The 24,807-nt window shown below is 38.6% G+C and overlaps 2 protein-coding genes across 7 annotated transcripts in view; one reads left to right on the top strand and one right to left on the bottom strand.

Moving 5' to 3' along the window:
* Positions 1-15,164, bottom strand: part of LOC118884682 (major allergen I polypeptide chain 1-like) — a 91,006-nt gene extending 75,842 nt beyond the window's left edge. The window contains exon 1 of the transcript XR_005017344.1: positions 14,605-15,164. The gene's annotated coding sequence lies outside the window, so the exon portion shown is untranslated. The remainder of the gene's footprint in view (positions 1-14,604) is intronic.
* Positions 1-24,372, top strand: part of ZNF181 (zinc finger protein 181) — an 86,960-nt gene extending 62,588 nt beyond the window's left edge. The window contains exons 1-5 of one of the 6 annotated variants that reach the window (XM_036832435.1): positions 15,347-15,637; positions 16,233-16,308; positions 20,543-20,663; positions 20,910-21,005; positions 22,318-24,372. In XM_036832435.1, coding sequence (XP_036688330.1) covers positions 16,300-16,308; positions 20,543-20,663; positions 20,910-21,005; positions 22,318-23,804 — 1,713 coding nt within the window. In that variant the 5' untranslated portion in view covers positions 15,347-15,637; positions 16,233-16,299 and the 3' untranslated portion in view covers positions 23,805-24,372. Of the gene's footprint in view, positions 1-15,346; positions 15,638-16,232; positions 16,309-20,542; positions 20,664-20,906; positions 21,006-22,239 lie in introns of those variants that run through there. The other 5 variants (XM_036832432.1, XM_036832431.1, XM_036832430.1 and 2 more) reach the window with 5 other exon arrangements.
* The last annotated feature ends 435 nt before the right edge of the window (positions 24,373-24,807 follow it).

Raw genomic sequence — 24,807 nt, 5'->3', positions numbered from 1 at the left:
TAAATGTCCAGTGTTCAACAACAACAACAAAAAAAAAAGAAAGAAAGAAAGAAAGAAAGAAAGAAAGAAAAAACAGAGCCAAAGAGAACTGCCAGATACTATGTAGAAGACTAACACACGTTACAGGACTCCCAGAAAAGGAGAGAGAGAAAGGGGTAGAGAGAATATTTGAAGAAACAGTGGCTGAAATCTTTCCTAATTTGATGAAAGGCATAATTATAAATATCTCAGCTCAACAAACTCCAAGTAAGATGACTGCAAGGAGACCCACCACAGGACACAATATAATCAAATTTTGAAAGACAAAGACAAAAGAGAGAGTTTTGAAAGTAGCAAGAGAGTAGCAACTTATCACATGCAAGGGATCAACATTAATATCATCAGCTTATTTCTCATTAGAAACTTTTGAGGGCCAGGAGGCAGTGGGCCAATACATTAAAATGCTAAAACAAACAAACAACAACAAAACAAACACCCACACCATCAACCAAGAATCCTCTATTTGGCAAAACTTGGAGCCAAGAAATTAAGACATTCCTACATAAATAAAAGCTGTGGGAGTTTGTTACCACTAGAGCTGTCCTGTGAGAAATGCTCAAGGGAGTCCTGCAGTCCTAAAATAAAGGGAAACTACACAGTAACTTGAAGCCACATGAAGGAGTAAAGATCTCAATAAAGGTAAATACATGGGAAATTATAAAATCTAGTATTATTGTAACACCAGTTTCTAACTCCACTTTTTTATTTCTACATTACTTTTTAAAATTATTAGTCTAAAACTAGGACTTTTGTAACTCTGCATTTTGTATTCTATATATCTTAAGATACTAATGTACTTTAAAGAATTATTAGTTTATATTTTTAGTCACACAATGTAAAAGATATAATTTTATGATATCAAACACCAGGGTTGGGGATGGAGTTGTAAAACAGCAGAGTTTTTGTATGTTATTGGTTAAGCTGGATAAATTCAAATTGGAATGTAATGACTTTAGTATGTTAAATGTAATCCCATGGTAACCACAAAGAAACAGCTATAAAATATATACAACAGAAAATGAGAAAAGAATTTAGATGTTTCACTACAAAAAATTGACCCAGCACAAAAGAATATAGTAATGCAGGAAATTAGGGATAAAAGAGCTACATCTTTGTTTTCTTTAAGTTATGTAGAAAACAAAAAGCAAAATGATAGAAGGAACAAGATAAAACCCTAGAAGAAGAACTTACTGAAGTGGAGATAGGCAATCTACCCCATAGAGAGTTCAAGGTAATGATGGTAAATATGTGTAAAGAACTTGGGAAAAGATTGGATGAACAGAGTGAGAAGCTAGAAGGTTTTAACAAAGAGTTTAGAAAGATAAAATAAGAACCAAGCTAAGAGGAAGAATACAAGAGACTGATATGAAAAATACACTAAAAGAATAAACATTAGATTAAATGATACAGAGGAATGGATCATGAGCTGGAAGACAGAGTTTACTGGAAATCACTGAAGCTGAAACAGAAAAGAAAGAGAATAAACGAAAGTGAGGACAATTTAAGAGACCTCTTGAACAACATCAAGCATACTAATGTTCTCATTATAGGGGTCCCAGAAGGAGAGAGAAGAGGAGAAAGGGGCATAGGAACATATGTGAAGACATCATAGTCGGAAAACTTCCTTCCTAACCTGGGAAAGGAAACGACATCCAGGTCCAGGTAGCACAGAGAGTCCCAAAAAGGACAACCCAAAGAGGACCAAACCAAGACACACTGTAACTAAAAATGGCAAAAATTAAAGATTGAAGAGAGAATATTAAAAGCAGTAAGTAGGGAAAAGCAACAAGTTACATACAGGAGAACTCCCATAATGCTAACATCTGAACTTTTCAGCAGAAATTCTGCAGACCATGAAGAGAGAATGGCATGATATAGTTAAAATGATTGGAAGGGGAAAAACCTTCTGCCCAGCAAGGATTTCATTCATATTTGGATGGAAAGATCAAAAGTTTTTACAGAGAAACAAATGCTGAAAGTGTTCACACCACCAAGCCAGCTTTACAAGAAATGTTAAAGGGACTTCTCTAACTAAAAAAGAAATGGCCACAACTAGAAACATGAAAATTATAAAAGGTAAAATCTCATTGTAAAGGCAAATATATAGAAAAGGTAGTAAATCAACCACTTATAAAACTAGTAGGGAAGGTTAAAGACAAAGTAGTAAAAAAAATCTATATCCATAATGAGTAGTTAAGGGATACAAAAAAACAAAAAGATGTAAAATATGATGTCAAAACATTAAAAGTGGTGGGGAGAGTAAAAATGCAGGGTTGTTAAAGTACATTTTAACTTAAGACATCAGCAACTTAAAATAATTATATATGTATATTGCTATCTAGTTACAGCTAAAGATACAGATATAAATTGTTATATGTAAACATCACAGTAACCACAAGCCAAAAATCTATAATAGATAATACATACAGAAAAAAGAAAGGAATTCAAACATAACACTAAAGATGGTCATTAAAGCACAAGGGAAGAGAACGAAGAAGAAAGGAACAAAAATAACTGCAAAAAGAACCCAAAAAACAATTAATAAAATGGTAATAAGTACATACCTATCAATAATTACTTTAAATGTAAATGGACTAAATGTCCTCATCAAAAGACATAGAGTGGCTGCATGACCCATATATAAGCTGCCAAGAAGAGACTCACTTCAGACCTAAGACGCACACAGACTGAAAGGGCATAGAAAAAGGTATTCCATGCAAATGGAAATTAAAAGAAAGCCAGTGTAGCAATATTTATATCAGATAAAATAGACTTTAAAACAAAGACTGTACAAAGACAAAGAGGATATCACATAATGATCAAGGGATCAATCTAAGAAGAAGCCATAATAATTGTAAATATATATTCACACAACATAGGAGCATCCAAATACATAAAGCAAATATTAACAGACATAAGGGGAGAAATCAACAGTAACACAATACTAGTAGGGGACTTTAACACCCCACTTATACCAATGGACAGATCACCCAGACAGAAAATCAGTAAGGAAACACTGGCCTTAAATGACATGTTAGATCAGGTGAATGTAATAGCTATATGGAGAACATTCCATCCAAAAGCAACAGAATATAAATTCTTTTCAAGTGCCCATGGAACATTCTCCAGGGTAGATCACATTCTAGGCCACAAAACAAGCATTGGTACATTTAAGAAAACTGAAATCATATCAAGCATCTTTTCTGACCACAATGCTATGAGACTAGAAATCAACTATAACTAAAAAAACCACTGCAAAAACCACAAACACATGGAGGCTAAAAATATGCTACTAACAACCTATGGGTCACTGAAGAAATCAAAGAGGAAATAAAAAAATACCTGGAGACAAAGAAAATGAAAACACAACACAAAATCTGTGAGACACAGCAAAAGGAGTTCCAAGAGGGAAGTTTATAATGACACAAACTTACATCAGGAAACAAGAAAAATCTCAAATAAACCACCTAAACTTACACCTAGTGGAATTAGAAAAAGAAGAACAAACAAAACACAAAGTTAAAGAAGGAAAGAAATCATACCTCTCAGAGCAGAAACAAATGAAATAGGGACTAAAAAACCCACAGTAGAATACATCATTGTAACTAAGAGCTGACTCTTTGAAAAGATAACAAAAATGGTAAACCTTTAGCCAGTATCATCAAGAAAACATGAGAGAGGGCACAAATAAATGAAATCCGAAGTGAAAAAGGAGAAGTTACAAATGATACCACAGAAATACAAAGGATCATAAAAAATTACTACATTTATATACATTTATATATTTAGATACTAAAATTATATGCCAATAAAATGGATAACCTAGAAGAAATGGACAAATTCCTACAAATCTACAATCTCCCAAGACTGAATCAGGAAGAAATAGAAAATATGAAAGAACCAATTACCAGTAATGAGATTGAATCAGTAATAAAACAACTCCCAACAAACAAAAGTTCAGGTCCAGATGGCTTCACAGTTGAATTCTACCAAAAATTTATAAGACAGTTAACACCTATCCTTCTCAAACTATTCCAAAAAATTTCAGAGGGTGGAACACTCCCAAACTCCTTCTATGACACCAGCATCACCCTGATACCAAAACTAGACAAAGATATCACAAAAAAAGAAAATAACAGGCCAATATCATTGATGAACATATATGCAAAAATCCTCCACAAAATATTAGCAAACGGAATCCAACAGTATATTAAAGGATCATACACCATGATAACTAGGATTTATCCCAGGGATGCAAGGATGGTTCAATATCCACATATCAATCAATGTGATAAAACACATTAGCAAACTGAAGAATAAAAACCATATGATGGGCTTCCCTGGTGGCGCAGTGGTTGAGAGTCTGCCTGCCAGTGCAGGGGACACGGGTTCGAGCCCTGGTCTGGGAGGATCCCACATGCCGCAGAACGACTAGGCCCATGAGCCACAGTTGCTAAGCCTGCGCATCTGGAGCCTGTGCTCCGCAACAAGAGAGGCCACGATAGTGAGAGGCCCGCGCACCGCGATGAAGAGTGGCCCCCACTTGCCGCAACTAGAGAAAGCTCTCGCACAGAAACGAAGACCCAACACAGCCATAAATAAATTAATTAATTAATAAATTTAAAAAAACCCAACCATATGATCATCTCAGTAGATGCAGAAAAAGCCTTTGACAAAATTCAACATCAATTTATGATAAAAGCTCAACAAAGTGGGCACAGAGGGAACATACCTCGACATTATAAAGGCCATATATGAAAAGTCCACAGGTAACATCATACTCAATGGTGAAAAGCTGAAAGCATTTCCTCTAAGACCTGGAACAAGACAAGGATGCCCACTCTCACCACTTTTATTCAACATAGTATTGAAATTTCTAGCCATAACAGTCAGACAAGAAAAATAAATAAAAGGCATCCAAATTGAAAACGAAGAAGTAAAATTGTCACTGTCTGCAGATGACACAATACTACACAATACATAGAAAATCCTAAATATGCCACCAAAAAACTACGAGAACTCCTCAATTAATTTGGTAAAGTTGCAGGATACAAAATTAATATATAGAAATCTGTTGTTTCAATATACTGATAATGAACTAGCAGAAAGAGAAATTTAAAAAAACAGTTCCATTCACAATCACATCAAAAAGAATAAAATACCTGGGAATAAATCTAGCTAAGGAGGTAAAATACATGTACTCAGAAAACAATAAGACACCGACGAAAGAAGTTTAGGTTGACAATGCATATGGAAAGATATATTGTGCTCATGGATTGGAAAAATTAATATTGTTAAAATTTCCATACTACCCAAGGCAATGTACAGATATAATGCAATCCCTATCAAAATACCAATGGCATTTTTCACAGAACTAGAACAAAATAGTCTAAAATTTGCATGGGGACTTCCCTGGTGGCACAGCGGTTAACACTCTGCACTCCCAATGCAGGGTGTCCGGGTTCAATCCCTGGTCAGGGAACTAGATCCCACATGCATGCCGTTAACAACTAAGAGTTCACATGCCACAACTAAGGAGCCCACGTGCCACAACTAAGGAGCTGGTGAGCCTCAACTAAGGAGCCCTGGAGATGCAACTAAGACCCCATGCAACCAAATAAATAAATAAATATTTAAAAAAATGAAATTTGTATGGAAACACAAAAGAACTCACAAAGCTGAAGGTATCAAGCTTTCTGATATCAAACTATACCACAGAACTACAGTAATCTAAACAGTATGATACTGGCACAAAAACAGACACAGAGATCAATGAAACAAGATAGAGAGCCTGGAAACGAACCCACACTTATAAGGGCAATTAATGAATGACAAAGGAGGCAGGAATATAAAATGGGGGAAAGATAGACTCTTCAATGAGTGGTGTTAGGAAAACTGGACAGCTACATGCAAAAGAATCAAACTGGACTACTTTCTCACACCATATAAAAAATAAATTCAACATGGATTAAAGACTTGAATGTAAGACCTGAAACCATAAAATTTCTAGAAGAAAACATAGGCAATATGTTTTTTTACATTGGTCTTAGCAATATTTTTTGTATATGTTTCCTCAGGCAAGGGAAATAAAAGCAAAAAAATAAACAGTTGAGACTACATCAAACTAAAAAGCTTTTTCACAGCAAAAAAGCCATCAATAAAACTAAAAGACAACCTACCAAATGGGAGAAGATACTTGCAAATGATATATCCAATAAGGGGTTAATATCCAAAATGTATAAATAACTCATATAACTCAAAAATAACAACAACAAAAACAAACAACTCAAAAAATGGGCAGAGGAGTTGATTTGACATTTTTCCAAAGAAGACATACAGATGGCCAACAGGCACATGAAAAGATGCTCAGCATCTCTAATCACCAGGGAAATGCAAATCAAAACCACAATGAGATGTCACCTCACATCTGTCAGGATGGCTATTACCAAAAAGACAAGAAATGACAAGTATTGGAGAGAATGTGGAGAAAAGGGAACCCTTCTGCACTGTTTGTAGAACTGTAAATTGGTGCAGCCACTATAGAAAACAGTATGGAGATTCCTCAGAAGAAATTAAGAATACTATCATATGAACCATCTATGTTACTTATGGGTATTTATCCAAAGAATGTGAGAAGACTAATCAAAAAAGATATGCAAACCCCCATGTTCATTGCAGCATTATTTACAATAGCCAAGACATGGAAACAATCTAAGTGCCCATCAAAGGATGAATGGATAATGAAGATGTGAGATACACGCACACAATGGAATATTCATACTACTCAGCCATAAAAAGATGAGACCTTCCCATTTGGGACAACATGGATGGACCTTGAGGGTATTATGCTAAGTGAAATAAGTCATACAGAGAAAGACAAAGACTGTATGACTTCACTCCTATGTGGAATAAAAAAACTAATAAACAAAAACATAATAAATGAACAAACCAAATCAAACAAAAACAAATACATAGATACTTAGAGAACAGAGCAGTGGTTACCAGAAGGCACAAGGGGGAGGGAGGGCAAAATTGGTAAAAGGGATCAACTGTATGGGGACAAAGGGAAAATAAATGATTGCATTTATATGAAATTCCCAGAATAGGCAAATCTATAGAATCTTAAAGTAGATTAGGGTAGGGAGGATGGGAAGATTGGGTAGACTGGAAAATGAAGAAGCATATAAGATGCCTTTCTTTCTTCCTTTCTTTCTTTCCCTTCCTTCCTTCCTTTCTTTCTTTCTTTCCCTTCCTTCCTTCCTTCCTTTCTTTCTTTCTCTCTTTCTTTCCCTTTCTTCCTTCCTCCCTCCCTCCCTTCCTTCCTTTCTTACTTATAAAGTACCTTCAATACCCCAGTACTGATCTTCATGTTGGAGGTGCATTGGTGAAAAGAGACCTGTATTCTTTCAGTAAGTTTCAATCAAGTGCTTGCTGACAAATAATAAACAAACCAAAGTGAATTACCATAGGAGTAACAAAAATTGATGAGTGTTGGGTGAATAATTAAAATAGGATGGTATACAGAGGGACTAGATGGCACCTGCAGAGAGAGTGGTGAGGAACGACCCATTTGAGAAGGTGACAATAGAGCAAGGATCTAGAAGACAAGATAGAACAGCAGTGAGGTCACGAGGAGGAGCCTCCAGGCAAAAGGCTTGTTTAAAGTCTTAAAGATGCATAAATGTGGCTTATGAGAGGTAGAGAAGGCAGGTCACTGAATTAACATGTGTGTCTTTGTGAGCAAGGAGAAGCATGGAAGGAGGCAGAGCCAGGTCAGGTAGGCCTGTATAAACCAACAGAAAGAATTTGGATTATATTCTTTGAGAGATTAGAAGATATTAAAAGATGTTACAAAATGGAATTCTATTTATGTAGTTTAAAAATCATCTAATTTCTGTATAGAGAGGGGACTAGATGGATGCAAGCGTGAAAGCATAGGACTGGCTAAGCAGTCCTTGCAGTGCTTCAGGTGAGAACCGGATGCAAATAAATGAAGGCTGAGGCCCCATCACTTTGAGGCAGCATTGAAAACAACACTGTCTGCTGGAATGAATGTGCAGGGAGGGTAAGTGAGGACAAAAGGGATACAGGAAAATGTCTGGATGTTCAGCTTTGTCTGGTGGGTGGACGGCGATTCCATTTGCTAAGTGTGGGGGCTTGAAAGAGGAGGAGAATAAGGAGAAAAGCAAGACCTCTGTGTGGGCCCCATGAAGCATGTGGAGTTTGAGTTGACAATGAACCACCAAAATGAGCTGGGAGGTAAAGAGCTGGATGTATGGATAGAGAGTTCCAGGGAGAGGCAAGGCTGGGTTATAGATAGACTTGGGAGTCTTTTTTTAAAGGATGAGTTATAAACACATGGAAATGCAAAAAAAAAACATATGTAGGAAATGTGGAAATGGAGGCCAAATATGGTCTTGGGTCCCTTTAACATTTAGAGATCAAAGGAGAGATGAAGAACAAGCAAAAGAAACTGAGAAGCAGCAGCCACTAAAATAAAAATTAAGAAAAATGTAGTGTCATAGAATCAAGAGAAGAGATTGAAGAATGAGGAAGTTGTCAATTGTGTCAAATGCTAACAGGTCAAGAAACATAGTGACAGAAGAGGGACTCTTAGATTTAGCAATGTGGAGATCACTTTGACCTAGCGAAAAGCAGTCTCAGGAAAATAATAGGAATGTTCTCTGATAGGACATAGTTATGGAGAGATTGTGAAGTGAAAATTAAAGAAAATTAACACAGAAAAAATTTCCAAGCAGCTTTTCTACTGAGAATAGAAGTGGGTGTACTTGCTGGAGGGGGTTTTGGGAAAAGAGAGGGTTTTAAAAGGTGAACTATTCTAGATATCTAAGCGTATCTGAAAGATGATGGAAAAGATCTAGTAAAGACAGAAAAAAAATGTTGATTAAAGAGAGAGAAGGGACAATGGCAGGAAGCACATGTGTTCCTATGGATATTATTGTCTAGGGGTCAATAAAGGTTATTCTTAAGAAAGAATTTTCTAATAGTGATGACCCAGAGTAGTAAAGCTTGAATTATATCAGTAGAGCATGGTGACAGTTCATAGAATAAGCTCAGTGAGATGGCAGGTGTGTTTGTCAGGATTCTCCAGTGAAAACAGAACCAATAAGGGGTGTGCGTGTTTGTGTGTGTGTGTGTGTGTGTGTGTGTGTGTGTGTGTGTGTGTGTAGATTAGATAGGTAGATACTTAGTTAGATAGACAGAGATAGAAATACTTATTTTAATGGATTGGCTTACACAACTGTGGGGGGGATGGCAAGCCTGAATTCTTGCCAGCAGGCTGGAGACCCAGGGAAGAGTTGATGTTGCAGTTTGAGTCCGAAGGCAGAATTCCTTCTTCCTCAGGGTATCTCAGTCTTTTTCTCTTTGGATCTTTGACTGGTTGGATGAGGCCCACCCACATTATGGAGGTAATCTGCTTACTCAAAGTCTACAGATTTAATGTTATATGTTAATCTCATCTAAAAAATATCTTCACAGCAACATCTAGACTAGTGTTTGACCAAAAATCTGGGCACCATAGCCTAACCAAGTTGACACAGTAAAATTAACCATCAGAGCAGGGTACATATAACATTTATGAGTACCAACTTTATGTCGTCACAGAGGACATAAGACAGATAAAAGAATGTTACTGGGATTCCTCCTTCACTGAACACTGACGAAGGTGCTGTGGCAGAGCGGGTTCTGGAAATAGGACTGAGTTTAAGCTGGCAGGATCCTCTGACAGTGGAACCAAACTGGGGGTGCTCTAAAACTTAGACCAGGGCAGCTTCTCAAGGGCACTGATGAAGAACATTATCCTCAACTTCTTTCTGACAATGTCCTTGTGTCCTTTTCCCCACTTAGGGAATGTGCTGAACCAAAAGATGCCTCGGCCCCCCCTAGTAGGTACAGATCACTACAGCCTCAAAAGATGCACCAGAGGAATCTTTCATGCCTTTAGTGTTGCCTTCAGGAGCATTTCTTAAATGACAGGGACCCACTGGCAGCTCACAGGAAACACCCTTATTTCTGTTTGTGGCCCTAAATCCCCACTCAGTACAGGTAGCCCAGAGCCCCACATGCTCTTTCCCTCTTACAGTTTGGATGGAAGAGAATACACTGAAAAGGGGTTCCAGAAACAGGTAGATCCCTTCACCAGTTACCTGAAATCTTGGAACTAGATTCTAAAAAGCTCCAGACTTCCTCCTAAGGACGAAACATGGAATAGAATAACCTTCATAGAGGCACTCTGTTGGTATGTATTAAAGAAGCCTAGAGACAGGTAAATTCTTTGACCAGTAGCATAGAAGATTTACCACTTAAAAAAACCAAGTACATATGCAATGATGTATGTACAAGGATATTCTTCACAAATTAAGTAAAAACTTGAGCACAAAGCAATGTTCATCAAGGGGAGGGCATTATAAATCTATTACTGTTATGACTCCTGATATGGAACTGTGGACATTCGAATGATAATGTAGGTTGTATGTGCTAGTATTGAAGACATTCACAATGGATTGAGTGAAAAAGAATATGAGCGTATGTGTAAAATAAATCTGTATTTTAAAATAAATGATACCTTTCTCTCAATAGATTAGCATGATAAGTCACTTCTATGGGAAATAGAATGAGTTAAAATTTTCTTTTCTAAATTTTGCAATAGTTTATTGAAGTTTTGTAAAAAGAACAGTGACACTTTACTTCCATCCACATACTTTCCCAGACTAACATACATATTGGACTTCACCTCCCATAAGCCATTTTGTTTTTTAGAAATCATGCAAAATCAACAAGTAGGAAAAACTTGAGCTCTCTACCTAGTAAGCCCCCGAGGGTATTCTCAGGCTTAAAGTCTAAATGAAATCCCTTCTTATGGAGCTAAAACAAGACTTATTCCAATTCCTCCATAATCTAAGAGGGAGGAAAGGAAGTGAGATGGGCACCCTCCTCCCCATCATAGCCACAGACAGTGCCCTTGATACCTGTCCTTAGTTTTCCTCAGGGAACCCAGCCAACCTATCAAGCAAAGGCTTCATACTATTGGTCAAACATATGCACACCTGACACTTCATACTGAAGTGCCTGGTGTTACCTGATACTAGTCACATAAATAATCAGAGACGTGGGATGTCAGAGGTCCTCTTGGACAGAAGGAGAGAACACAAACGTCTTGTTGGAGGCTCTGCACAGGTTCTACATTGGGCATTCCAGGGTCAGGCTTAGGGCAGATTGGGAATGGACAGGTCTTCAAACCAGTGACAGGAGAACTAGGACTAGGCTCTTGGATTTAAAACTTTGGTCCATAGTGGGATGTGTAGGCTTATTACAAAGTGATAGATGGAGAATGAGCCAGGAACAAGGACAAAGATTTCTACCAGAGGTCTCAGCAGGAGTTTCTCCCTATGGCAAATACATATGATTTTTTTTGATGTCTCTGGAAGCTTAGAGTTTCGAACTTCCTTATCACCCTGAGTCTTGGAACAGTTTCAGCATCAACATGAACTGGCTTTTCTTCTCCCAGTTCGTATTCTTTTTTTTTTTTTAAATAAAATTTTATTTATTTATTGGCTGCATTGGGTCTTCATTGCTGCGCGTGGGCTTTCTCTAGTTGCAGTGAGTGGGGGCTACTCTTCGCTGTGGTGTGCGGGCTTCTCATTGCTGTGGCTTCTCTTGTTGTGGAGCACGGGCTGTAGGCACGAGGGCTTCAGTAATTGTGGCACGTGGGCTCAGTAGTTGTGGCTCATGGGCTCTAGAGCGCAGGCTCAGTAGTTGTGGCGCATGGGCTTAGATGCTCCACGGCATGTGGGATCTTCCCAGACCAGGGATGGAACCCTTGTCCCCTGCATTGGCAGGCGGATTCTTAACCACTGCGCCACCAGGGAAGTCCCTCCCAGTTCATATTCTAAAATGCGCCCTTGAACAGATAAATTCCAATAGCAAAATCATTTATTGTAAATATTGCCTAATAGAAAAGGGAACGAAGGCAGCTCAGGGCTAGTGGAAGGGCGAGGGTTCAGTATGGCATGTACAGTATTTTTCTGTCTCCTTATTGATCTCTCTTGGCCCTATTTTCTTTCTCAAGTGACTGGCATATTTGTTTAAAACTGGTTTACTTATGTCTGAGTCCCCACTCCATCTGCCCCTGGATTTCTCTTTCTTAGTCTTGCTGTTCATCAGAGTGCCTCTATTCTTTCTCTTAAAAATGCAAATCATAGAGCACTCACGTTAGGGGTTCAGCTTTGAAGTAATGTTCCTTAAGCACTGGTCATAAATAGCTACTGAAATAGAAGCTATTGAAATAGCTTCTCACCTCTGCCCCCAGTCACATCTAGTCCTTTAATGTTAACCCCCCTTCCCCATGAACTTAATTTATGTCCCAAACATCTGAGGAAGCATAATGGGAAGGCTTCATAATTCTTCCAAGAAGCTCATGAGGAAAAGCAGCAACAATGAGGAATTCCTATATAAGATTTTCTGGAAGGAGTGAGCAGGGACTTTATGTCTTAGATTTAGTTTAAAGTGGTTCCAGAGTGGTAGTAATCCCAGATCTTGTCTGAAAATAAAACTAAATAATCTCTAGAAAAGAGAGGCACTTTCATCCAAGGATATTGGGGAGCCCAGTAAAATCTCTTTTCAAGGACTGAGTGGCACACAGATAACCAACCAAAAAAGGAAACAAAGCAAACTGAGTAAAGAAATTAAAAAATAAATTTACAAAGATTCATAAGATCCTCAATTATTGGTATTATCAAATGCATATTATGAATCAACTGTGCCTACCATGTTACAAAAATCTTTGAAACACTGAAAATTAAAAAAAAATCCCCTGGAAAGGGAATTATGAACGTTAGATAAATAAGAATAAATCACCCAGATTGCAATACAGAGACTGAAAGATGGAAATCACAGAGAAGGATAGAATGGAAAAACCTACCTAACAGCTAATGGGAGTTCACAAGAAGAGGAGAGGAGAAGAGGCAATGTATGGAGAAGAAAAATTTGCTGAGCACAAGAAGATGGCACTTCACAGATTCAAACTGCTCAACAATCCCAAGCAGGAGAACAATCAAAGAATTTCACACTCAGAAACATTATGCAAAAACTGTAGGAAACATATTTGGTTACTGAATCCAGTTCAATGCCTGGGGTTCTCAGGGGAAAAATTTTAATATCCTAGTCTCTGCATTCTCCCTTTAAAATCTTGCATTTAGTATGGAGGTTCCTTAAAAAACTAAAAATAGAACTACCATACGACCCAGCAATCCCACTACTGGGCATATACCCTGAAAAAACCATAATTCAAAAAGAGTCATGTACCAAAATGTTCATTGCAGCTCTATTTACAATAGCCAGGACATGGAAGCAACCTAAGTGTCCATCATCGGATGAATGGATAAAGAAGATGTGGCACATATATACAATGGAATATTACTCAGCCATAAAAAGAAATGAAATGGAGGTATTTGTAATGAGGTGGATGGAGTTAGAGTCTGTCATACAGAGTGAAGTAAGTCAGAAAGAGAAAAACAAATACAGTATGCTAACACATATATATGGAATCTAAGGAAAAAAAAAAAAAGGTCATGAAGAACCTAGTGGCAAGATGGGAATAAAGACACAGACCTATTAAAGAATGGACTTGAGGATATGGGGAGGGGGAGGGGTGAGATGTGACAGGGTGAGAGAGTGTCATGGACATATATACACTACCAAATGTAAAACCGATAGCTAGTGGGAAGCAGCCGCATAGCACAGGGAGATCAGCTCCGTGCTTTGTGACCACCTAGAGGGGTGGGATAGGGAGGGTGGGCGGGAGGGAGATGCAAGAGGGAAGAGATATGGGAACATATGTATATGTATAACTGATTCACTTTGTTATAAAGCAGAAACTAACACACCATTGTAAAGCAATTATACTTCAATAAAGATGTTAAAAAAAATCTTGCATTTTTCTGTGTAACTTGTATTTTAATATTAAAAAGGTCATTGTTCTAAAAGAACATTGACCAAGAGATGTGCAATTCTCAGAGAAGGAAATACTAAAGCCAACAGACACGTGAAAAGATTCTCAATGTTATTAACAATAAAAGAAATGCAAATTTAAGCCACAGTGAGTTATAATTTGACACCTAGCAGATTTGTAAGATTTGAAACCTTCACAAAAATCAAGTGCTGACACCAACAGTTGCCAACCAAAATAACTATAAACTATGGCAGGAGTACAAATTGGTACAACTTTGAAAAAGATGTCACTGTTTAATAAAGACATAAATGGGAATATACTTGGCACTGGCAAATCTTTCCTTGTTACATACTCTAAGCCTTGAGAGGGATCCAGCTGATGCCACAATGTTTTTAAAAACCACTGCTGCTATAGGGACTGAATACCACACTCACAAGATATACCAAGGTGGAAGCATTACCTCGTGAATCTTATGCATATAAGTACTTGACATATCCAAGAAAATTCATAGTGATACTATTTATAATTTTTTAAAAAATAAGTAAAATTTAACTTATTTAAAAAAGAAAGTAAAGACAACAACACAAACTCACACCAACAGTAGAATGCTCTGGACTGGATACATCTTTGTCCAGGGCCCGTGTGGGTTGGCTGGGCAAAGTCAGAGACTAAGAAGAGCTTCTGGGGCCGGAGGAGGGTCAGAGGAGTGTTTTTTCCCAGGATTGAGGGTCTTTGTCCTCAGTGCCCTCACTCGAGTCCGATAATCCTGAGTCCTTCGAGGACATGTAATGCACATCACAGCGGCGGTCACTGTCGTAGCGAAGACGTGAAGTGACACTCCGGGAAGTGTCATTGGTCCGCGGACAGCTAATGTTGTAACAGCCCGGACACAGGGCATTTGGGGAAATACAGTCCTGGGCAAGTGGGCGCCAAATACTCAAGACCTATACGAGCTGGACAGCATAGCACCAAAGTTTTGGATGAGAGGAGACCTTAGGCTGGTAGAGGCCACTTCTTGTCCCGCACTAGCAAGGTTGCCCTTCTCCGGGCAGGACAACATCTGTGCGAGTAGAGGAAGACCCGAAAGACGTTTCGCGGCCGCATCATTTTCTGGGAAGTGTAGTTTCGCGGTTCGGGTGCCATTGTCTTCACAGTGCATGTAGACGGCTGCCGTTGGTTCCGGGAAGCAGAGTTCGCCAGAAACGACTGTTGTCCTCCCGGTACTTAGCGAGTGTCCCCGGTGGCGTAGCCCTGCTGTGTAACTTCTCACACAGCCCAGGCTGTGGTCTCGCGGTGCGCCGAGATCGCGCGGTCGCAGAGCCTCCTGGGAAGTGTGGTTTTTCGGGAGGCGACCATGCGACGCACCGGCAACTTTTGTCTCTGACGCGGAGGAGTCTGAGAAGTGCAGCAGGCCGTGGAGTCCGCTCTTGGCCCGCCCCGCGGTCGTTTCCGGCCCTGCTGCGGAATTCTCGGTCCTGGAATCGCGGAGGACTCTGGGCAGCGCAGTTCCCGCGAGGCGGGCGGCCATTGTCCGCTGCAGCGACCCGGCGCGTTAGGTACACGGAGGTGCCCACTGTGGACTGCCGCGCCCGGCTTCGGTGCCGGCGGGCTCCGCTGAGGAGTAAGGCAAGTGTGGGTCCCGGGAGGGCGGCCGCGGGCCTCGGGCTGATGGTACCCGGGCGCTGGGCATGGCAGCCACAACGTCGCTGGTCCCAGGGTCTGCCCCCCGGTGTGAGCCCAAGCAGGCCCCTAGCTTCTCTGGGCCTCTGTCATGCTTTGTAAAAGGGGAGTAAGGATGGCGCTTACCTCAGAGCTGTTGCGAAAAGGAAAAGGGAGAGCCAGTGTGCGTTGTACGCACTGAAAGAAAATGCCATCTACATTTTTTAAAAAATCCAGTGTGTAAACCTTGAACAAATTGCTTCAATATCGCCGAGTTTCAGTTTTCTCAGAGTTTAAAAAAAGAAATCTGGAATAATGTGAATGCCTACCATGCATAGTGGTGAAGATCGAAAGAGCTCTTATTTAACAGTGTTATTACTGTTGTTTTATGGGTTTGTCACTTATGTATATGATAGTTGATTTACACGCAAATGGCACCTGTCTAGGGAAAGGTTAGAGCCCTAGAAAGTGATTCCCAGTGTGATTCTCCATGCAGGTGTGTCCAGAGCTGCAAGATAAGCCTGATTTTTCATGACTGCTTTTTCCTGTTCTGCCTTCTCAGGCACTGCCCTTCTATAAGAAGAGAGCCTGGAAAGAGGACTGTGTTGACTTTTGGAAATTGCAGAGTCATGTTTCAGGTAAGTTGGTATGTCCCCAAATCTTCCTGAAACACCTACTTATCAGGACTCTTGAGTGTTTGCTTTGCCTCTCCTACCAGTTCCCACCTCACAGAGTCCTTTTAGGCACTGGATCTATGATTCCTTTCATTATAGCAAAGGATGGAGACTGCAGAACTCCAAAGTACTGTTTTCTCTCAGTGCTCCTGTTTTCTACCAGTTTTCTGCTAGAAGCCTCTGAAGAGTCTTGAGCAAAACTTTTTTTTTTAATTACAATTCAAAGTTGAAGTTTGGAATTATTTGCTTTGTAGTTGTCAAAAGTATATCATGTGGTCTCAATTAATGGTGTATGTCAGTCCTTTCAGTTCAAGTCAAGAGAGGTTTGGAGTCATCCTTGAGACCTCCCTTTCTCTTATACCTCAAATTCAGACACTCTAGTTGGATCTAAAATATACACAGTATATCTACACAATCTGACCATTGGTTACCCTATCACTGCCACTACCACTGCCACCCTGGTCCAAGCCACTTATATCATTGCAGTAGTCACCTTGCTGGATTCCCTGCTTCTGCCCTTGACCCTCTTCAGTCTCTTCTCAATACAGCTGTCATAGAGATCCTCTTGTTATATAAAATCCTGTCATTCCTCAGCTTAAAACTCTTTGGTGGCCCTAACTCATAATAGAAGTCAGAGTTGTGTCGTGACATAAAAAGTTTTGTACAGTTAGGCTCTCTTATTACCTCCCTGATCTCATCTTCCTTCTCTGTCTCTTTGTTCCCTGTGAGCTCCAGCCACACTGGCTACTGCCTCCAGGCCTTGGAATTTGCTGTACCATCTGCTTGGAATATTCTTTCCCTGGATATACACAAGCTTGCATTCTTACCTCTGTATCTTTGCTCAGGGGTTACTTTCTTGGTAAAGCCTCCCTGAACACCTATTTAAAACTGCAGTCACCTTCTCTCGACTGTCACTTCCACTCCTCCATCACTTGTTTTTTCATAGCACCTATCTCACTAGCTGATACACTATGTGTTTAGTATATGCATACACTCATTGTTTGTCTCCTCCCCCTGGAAGGGATTTTTTTTCTTTTTTGTTGACTGTTTTATCTTTAGTGTCCAGAGTGGTATCTGGCATAAAACAGATGCTTAGTAAATAGCTGTTGAGTGAAGGAGTGATGAGAAAATGATGGGACAGAATCATGGCGTGGAAGTGAAGCCTGCACAGGAGAAGGTATGAGTGGCAGATGTACGTGTTGGGCAGAGTCTGTTTCTTGGGAATATTAGATAATTAGAATTGAAAGAACTTTTTTTTTTAAGTAAAGGCTAAAGTGAACTAATGGCCAAAATCATTCATGGATTCATTTTCTAAACACTTAATGAAGTACCTGTTAGGAAGACTCTTACATAGGTTTGGGTGTACAGTGACATGCAGGATTTCATGATCTCATGCAGTACTGTCCAAGAGAGCTTTCTACAGTGGGGGAAGTGTTCTATTTGTGTCCTGTCCAATATGGTAGCCACCAGTGCCATATGACTATTGAGTACTAGAGTGGCTGAGGAACTGAATTTTTAATTTTATTTAAATTTAATTTTAATTAATTTAAATTTATATAGCCAAATATGGTGGCTACTGTACTGAGCAGTACAGGACTGGTAGAAAAGTAAGAAAGCATAAGAAATTAAGGTATTTACTTAATATCCTAAGTTCTGGGGACAAAGATGAATTAACATCCCAGGCTGCTCAGGCAGTTGAAGGGGAAGAAAGAGTTGAAGCATCCCTGGGGAAGCAAGGCTGGAGTTGTTTCGGTGTCTCATAGAACCAGGGCGGCAGAGGTAGAAGTGAAGTTATACCAAACTGAGAAAACACCTTGTGTGTAGGTAGAGAGGCCTGAGAGAGTCTTTTAAGGAAGTGCAAAAGTTTTGTACAGCAGTGGTTTTCAAGTGTTTTTGTACAGCAGTGGTTTTCCCACTCATAGGGGACATTTGATAATGTCTAGAGACATTTTCAGTTGTTATAACTGGGGGTGGGGGTGGTTAAGGGGAGTTGCTACTGGCATCTAAAGGGTGGAGGCTAGGGATCCTACTAAACATCCTAAAATGCACAGGACAGCTCCCACAATAAAGAATTGTCCAGCCTAAAATGTCAGTAGTGCCAAGATCAAAGAGTAGCTATTAGATTATGTGGGATTTCTTCTCTAGACTATTAATACAATGATATTCATTAATATCAAAACTTAAAATGTAAAATATCTTTGCATTGGTGGAATAAAACATAGTGTTTTATTCATTTAATATAGTGTTGATTTTTTAATTTGGCTTATCAGTTGGGATTTGTAAAAGCTAATCATTTAAAGACCACTGTGGGGGAATTCCCTGGCGGTCCAGTGGTTAACTTCACCTTCCAGTGCAGGGGGTATGGGTTCAATCCCTGGTCAGCGAGCTAAGATCCCACATGCCTCGTGGCCAAAAAAACCAAAACATAAAACAGAAGCAATATTATAACAAATTCAATAAAGACTTTAAAAATGGTCCATATCAAAAAAAAAAATCTTAAAAAAGAAAAAAAAAAAAAGACCACTGTGGAAAATAGGAAAAGATGGAAATTTTCTCAGTTCATATGATAAGGCTAGCGTAACCCTAATACCTGGCTAAGAGTAAATACAAATGGAAAAAAGGATTTTCCCTGGTGCCAAAAGAGAGAACTTCTCCCCCTCCCTTTTCTTAGAGTGTTTCCTTGAGAAAAATCTGTAATTGTATATCCTTTCCCTGTCCCTTTGAGATGCTTGTTCATCTTTTTCAGAGCTAAATAAGCCTCTGCGAGTTTTGCAAAGCATTGAAGTCTTTCTTAAGGGCCTTGGAGCCATCTCTTCAAAATGGAAACATGAAGGAAGATGCACCCCTATCTCCCTATCTGTATGAGAGTTTAGCCTAGACTCCTGGCTCCAAATTCTAACTACTTGCTTGTCATAAAGATATGAGTTTAAAAATTTTTCTTTGGGGTAAAGGCAGTTAACACAGATGACTACCCCAATTACCAGGTGAATTTAGGATGAAGTATGTGTAGCAAATGATGCTTTCAAGTCCTCTTACCTAAGGACAAGTTATCATTTACTTTGAAAACATGTGTAATGGATTGTATCTGCTTGAGTTTACAAAAGGGTGAAATTTCCTTCTGTCCTTGGAGTCTCATTAGTGATTACCTGTGAAGTGCATTACAGTCTGGTTTAATGCTTATTCAGTAATAAAACTGTTGTTTTTTTTACACTGTAGAGAGGATTTTCTGCTTGGTAGATTTGATTTTTAATTATTTCCCCAACACCTGACAAAGGTAAATTCCCTCTTTAAAACCAAAGACCAGTGTCACTGGTGAACACATGTATTAATAAAATATTCAAATAAAGTAATAGAATATTGAATCTACACTTGGAGTGAAAAATTTACAATAGCCAAACAATGTCTTTTTCACCAGTGAAAGGTAATAATAATGACATTTTAAATGCATACTTTTTTTGCACATATTTTAATTTGACTAACCAGTAAGCTATTATTAAACATTAAAAATTTTTCTAAAATTTTGCTATTTTAAATAATACTGTGAATGAGTACTATTGGGAAGAAATCTATTTTCTTAGAATATTTTCCTTGAAATGTGTCTTCTTTTTTTTTTTTTTTGCCCTTCCCTTAAGGTTCTATTCAAGGACTACCTATGGCATGAAACCATCCTTCAGTCTTCTTGCCCAGGGGTCTCAAATTATTTTAATTATAGATTATGAATATGAGGTTTAATTATGTACCATAAATGTTTCTGCTTTTTGTTTATAAATTGGTTATGTATGTGGTTATGAATGTGTCTATCTTTAATATAAAGGTGTCTTTTTATTATGAACCTATTGGATTCTTTCTTTTTGAACCTTAATTCATGTTTTATTATTTACCTGGCACGTAAACTATAAAAAACACAGCTAAACACTTGACTATATGCCAAAAGTTGAATGCTGATTTTGAAAAATTTTATAATTCTATTCCCTACTCTCCTGAAGCAGAGCTCTTATATTTATCTCTTATCCTTATTGTATAACTATGCCAAGCACATAATTATCCAATTATTACTTAACTTAGATCAGATTCCTGATCATTGTCACAACTGCTGAATCTTGTTCCCTTTTCTTCCACCCCAGGGTAATTTTACCCCTTAACCAGTGACAAAAGAGGCCAGGGCTATGGTTGAGCCTAAATGTGTTTGCTCTTTCAGGTGACATTTAGTGATGTGGCCATAGACTTCTCTCATGAAGAGTGGGGATGGCTAGATCCTACTCAGAGGAATTTATACAAGGATGTGATGGTACAGAATTATGAGAACCTGGTATCTCTAGGTAAGCATATCTCTGCCTCCACCCCAATGAGGGAGATCTTTCTTCTGCCACTCCAAATTGCTAGAGATCCTCCTTAGTAAATGTTCTGAGGAAATGTATAGCTCTGTTGTGTCCTGCCTGAAGCTTATCTTCCCGTTTCAGTGAACATCCTTCAGACCTTTCTTCGGTCCCTTTTTTGATGACAGTCTCTCCTCCATGAAGGCCACAGCTTAAACAATGTTTGTTCTATATTTTTCCTGTAAGCAGGTCTTTCCATACCTAAGCCATACGTGATTGCTTTATTGGAGGATGGCAAAGAACCTTGGATGGTAGAGAAAAAGCTGTCAAAAAGTTTGTTTCCAGGTAAGTCATGGTGAATCAGGCAAAGGAGATCTTTGTTTAAAGATGCTTGTAGAAAGTATGGAGGCATTTTAGTATATTTTAGGGATACTGTCATCAGAGATGCCAAATATAACAAAATTGAGGGATCCTTAGCTTAGATTTCAAAACAACCATTCCTCTATCCTAAATTATTATTTTTCTGTATTACTCATGTCATCTCATCAAAAGTGGAGGGTTTTGGCATCATAATCATTCAAATTGTTATTTATTTGAAATGAAAATAAGGCAATTATTCTTTTTGAGTCCACTTAAGGAAAAATATACAAATGGTTTTAGGCTGAAAAAGCTGTCAATTAGATGGAAAATCACTTTTCCCCTAAGGCAGAACTTCAAAGAACAAATATGAACGTAAGTGTGTTAGAGGAAGTAAGGGATGGATAAGAAGGTTTCTGAGAACAGTATTTTCTTTCTTTTTTTTTTCTGGCTGTGTTGGGTCTTCATTGCTGCGTGCGGGCTTTTTCTAGTTGCGGTGAGCAGGGGCTACTCTTTGTTGCAGTGCACAGGCTTCTCATTGCGGTGGCTTCCCTTGTTGGGGAGCACGAGCTCTAGGGCACGCGGGCTCAGTAGTTGTGGCTCGCGGGCTCAGTAGTTGTGGCGCAAGGGCTTAGTTGTTCTGCGGCATGTGGGATCTTCCCGGACCAGGGCTCAAACCCGTGTCCCCTGCATTGGCAGGTGGATTCTTAACCACTGTGCCACCAGGGAAGTCCAGAACAGTATTTTTTAATGTCAATAAATATGATTTCACACAGATCCTACATAAACTCACAAAGCTTAAACCTTTCTGAGCCATAAAGAGTATTTAGATTATTTTGTTTTCATTGTAGCTGTTTAGCACAGTGCTATAAATTCTTCATATTAAGCATACTAATCTGACAGCAAATTTAGATTAATCAAACGTTGGAGAACCAAGGCTGTGTGAGATAAAATGTAGTCTTTCACATAAGTATAGGCACGAAATGTTGGCTTGGGATCCAGAATGCCTTCTGCATTTTCTTTCTGATAGTTTCCTTTTTTCCCCCAAAACTGATTGCCTATATTAACCCATTTCCCTTATTATACTCTGTTCCTGCCTCTGTGAGCTGTCTGTATTCTCCGTGCTGCATTTGAACTTTGTTCAGAAATCATTGAATATATGAGAGTTGTCAGAGCCATGTGTCTTGGGGGTTAGAGGGTAATGACTTTATTTTTTATCCAGTTCTCCTATTTCTACCATAGAAGTTTCTTTTCAAGAAGTTCAGAAAAAGCAGTGTTTTGCTGTCTTGATATATTACAGATTGGAAATCAAGATGGGAAAGCAAAGAATTATCAACGAAGGAAGATATTTATGATGAAGATTTTCCCCAAATGGTAATAATGGAAAAAACTATAAAACAAAGTCATGAATTTTCAAATTTTAACAAGGACTTGGATTGTATAGAGAAGTTGGAGGGGAAGTGTGAAAATCAGGTAGAACATTTCAGACCAGTGACCCTCACCTTTAGAGAAGGTCCCACCAGGGAAAGTGTTTACAAATGCAATATGTTTAGAAGCATCTTGCCTTTAAAGTCTATTCTTTCTGAACCACAGAGAATTTCTGCTGAAGGGAAGTCACATAAACATGATATATTTAAGAAGAGCTTACCAGCAAATTCAGTTATAAAAAATGAGAATATCAGTGATGGAAAGAAACTTTTGAATTCTAATGAAAGTGTGGCAGCCTTCAGCCAAAGCAAATCTCTTACCCTTCACCAGACTTTTAATAGAGAGAAAATCTATACATGTAGTGAATGTGGGAAAGCCTTTGGGAAACAATCAATCCTTAATCGCCATTGGAGAATTCATACAGGAGAGAAACCCTATGAATGTCATGAATGTGGGAAGACTTTTAGCCATGGCTCATCCCTTACTCGACATCAAATAAGCCACAGTGGAGAGAAACCTTACAAATGTATTGAATGTGGGAAGGCCTTTAGCCATGTCTCATCACTTACTAATCATCAAAGCACTCACACTGGAGAGAAACCATATGAATGTATGAACTGTGGAAAGGCTTTTAGTCGTGTTTCACATCTCATTGAACATCTGAGAATTCATACTCAAGAAAAACTCTATGAATGTCGAATATGTGGGAAGGCCTTCATTCACAGGTCATCTCTCATTCACCATCAGAAAATTCACACTGGAGAGAAACCTTATGAATGTAGCGAATGTGGAAAAGCCTTTTGCTGTAGCTCACACCTTACTCGACATCAAAGAATTCACAGTATAGAGAAACAATTTGAATGCAACAAATGTCTGAAAGTCTTTAGCAGCCTCTCATTTCTTATTCAGCATCAGAGTATTCATACCGAAGAAAAACCCTTCGAATGTCAGAAATGCAGGAAATCCTTCAGCCAGCCTGAATCACTGAATATGCATTTGAGAAACCACACTAGATTGAAACCTTATGAATGTAGTATATGTGGGAAAGCCTTCAGTCATAGGGCATCCCTGTTTCAACATCACAGAATTCATACTGGAGAGAAACCCTATGAATGTATTAAATGTGGGAAGACCTTCAGCTGTAGTTCAAACCTTACTGTACATCAGAGAATTCATACTGGAGAAAAGCCATATAAATGTAATGAATGTGGGAAAGCATTTAGCAAAGGCTCAAATCTTACTGCCCATCAAAGAGTACATAATGGAGAGAAACCCAGTAGTACAATAAGTGTGGAAAAGCCTTTAGGCCATATAAATCACTATACATGTGAAAGATCATATAAGAGAGAAACTGCATAAATGCAGAATTTGTCATAATATACTGTAGCCATAGATCCTCCCTGATTCAAAATCAGAAAATCTGTACTGGAGAAAATTCTTATGAATGTAATGAATATGGGAAACTCTTTAGCAATGATACAAGCCTTATTGTCTATCACAGTTCACACTGTAGAGAGACTATATGAAGGCAATAAATGTGGGAAAGACTTTAGCCAGCATTAATTCCTTAATTGACATAAGTAAATCCACACTGGGGAAAAACCCTTTACATGTTACAAGTATGGGAAAGACATTAGGTGATATGAATCTCTTAAAAAACATTAAACTCATACAGGAGAGAAGCAATATGAATATAAAAATTGCGGGAAGTCCAGTTAAAATGCATCCCTCATAAATAAAATTTAAAAAAAAATGCATCCCTCATTTTACATCAAAGAACTCACACTGGAGAGAAAGCTTATGTAAGAAATGTAGCAAAGTGTTCACTAAGCACTCTTAGCTTGCTAGACATCAGAAGATTAATACTAGAATAACCTGAAGGATTTAGGAATTATGTGTAAGTCTTTCTTTGCAATGATGCTAATTTGTAAACAATTCTACAGAAGAGCAAACAAGCATATTATAAATGAATATGCATATCTTATAGTAGCAGCATGCATTTTACTCAAGAGTCCTATGTAGAAATTATCTTTAGCTAATGGGCATGTGAAGATATTTAGTCACCCAGTGGATCCAATAAATGTTATAATTGAAAATTAAAGTTGCAACAGAAGTAAAAAGTGTGAATACAATTTTTGGTCTCTAGTAAAATCATTTTGTATATATTGAACTCTTTCACTGACACACTGATATTTCTTACAAAATTTTCCACTACTTTCCTCTTGAAGAATTAGGATCAGCTTTCCTATATAGCCTTTAGTGGGAGACTAACAAGCCTAGAAAAAAATGGCCTGATCTCTGAGCTAAGAATGTCACTATTTTGGTAAGGATAATCCACGGTCCATTTCCAGTTGGCTTAATT

Source organism: Balaenoptera musculus, chromosome 19 (genome assembly GCF_009873245.2).
Source record: "Balaenoptera musculus isolate JJ_BM4_2016_0621 chromosome 19, mBalMus1.pri.v3, whole genome shotgun sequence".
In the NCBI taxonomy this organism is placed as follows: Eukaryota; Metazoa; Chordata; class Mammalia; order Artiodactyla; family Balaenopteridae; genus Balaenoptera; species Balaenoptera musculus.
Note: the sequence above shows the minus strand (reverse complement) of the source record. Positions and strands in the feature narration are given on the sequence as shown.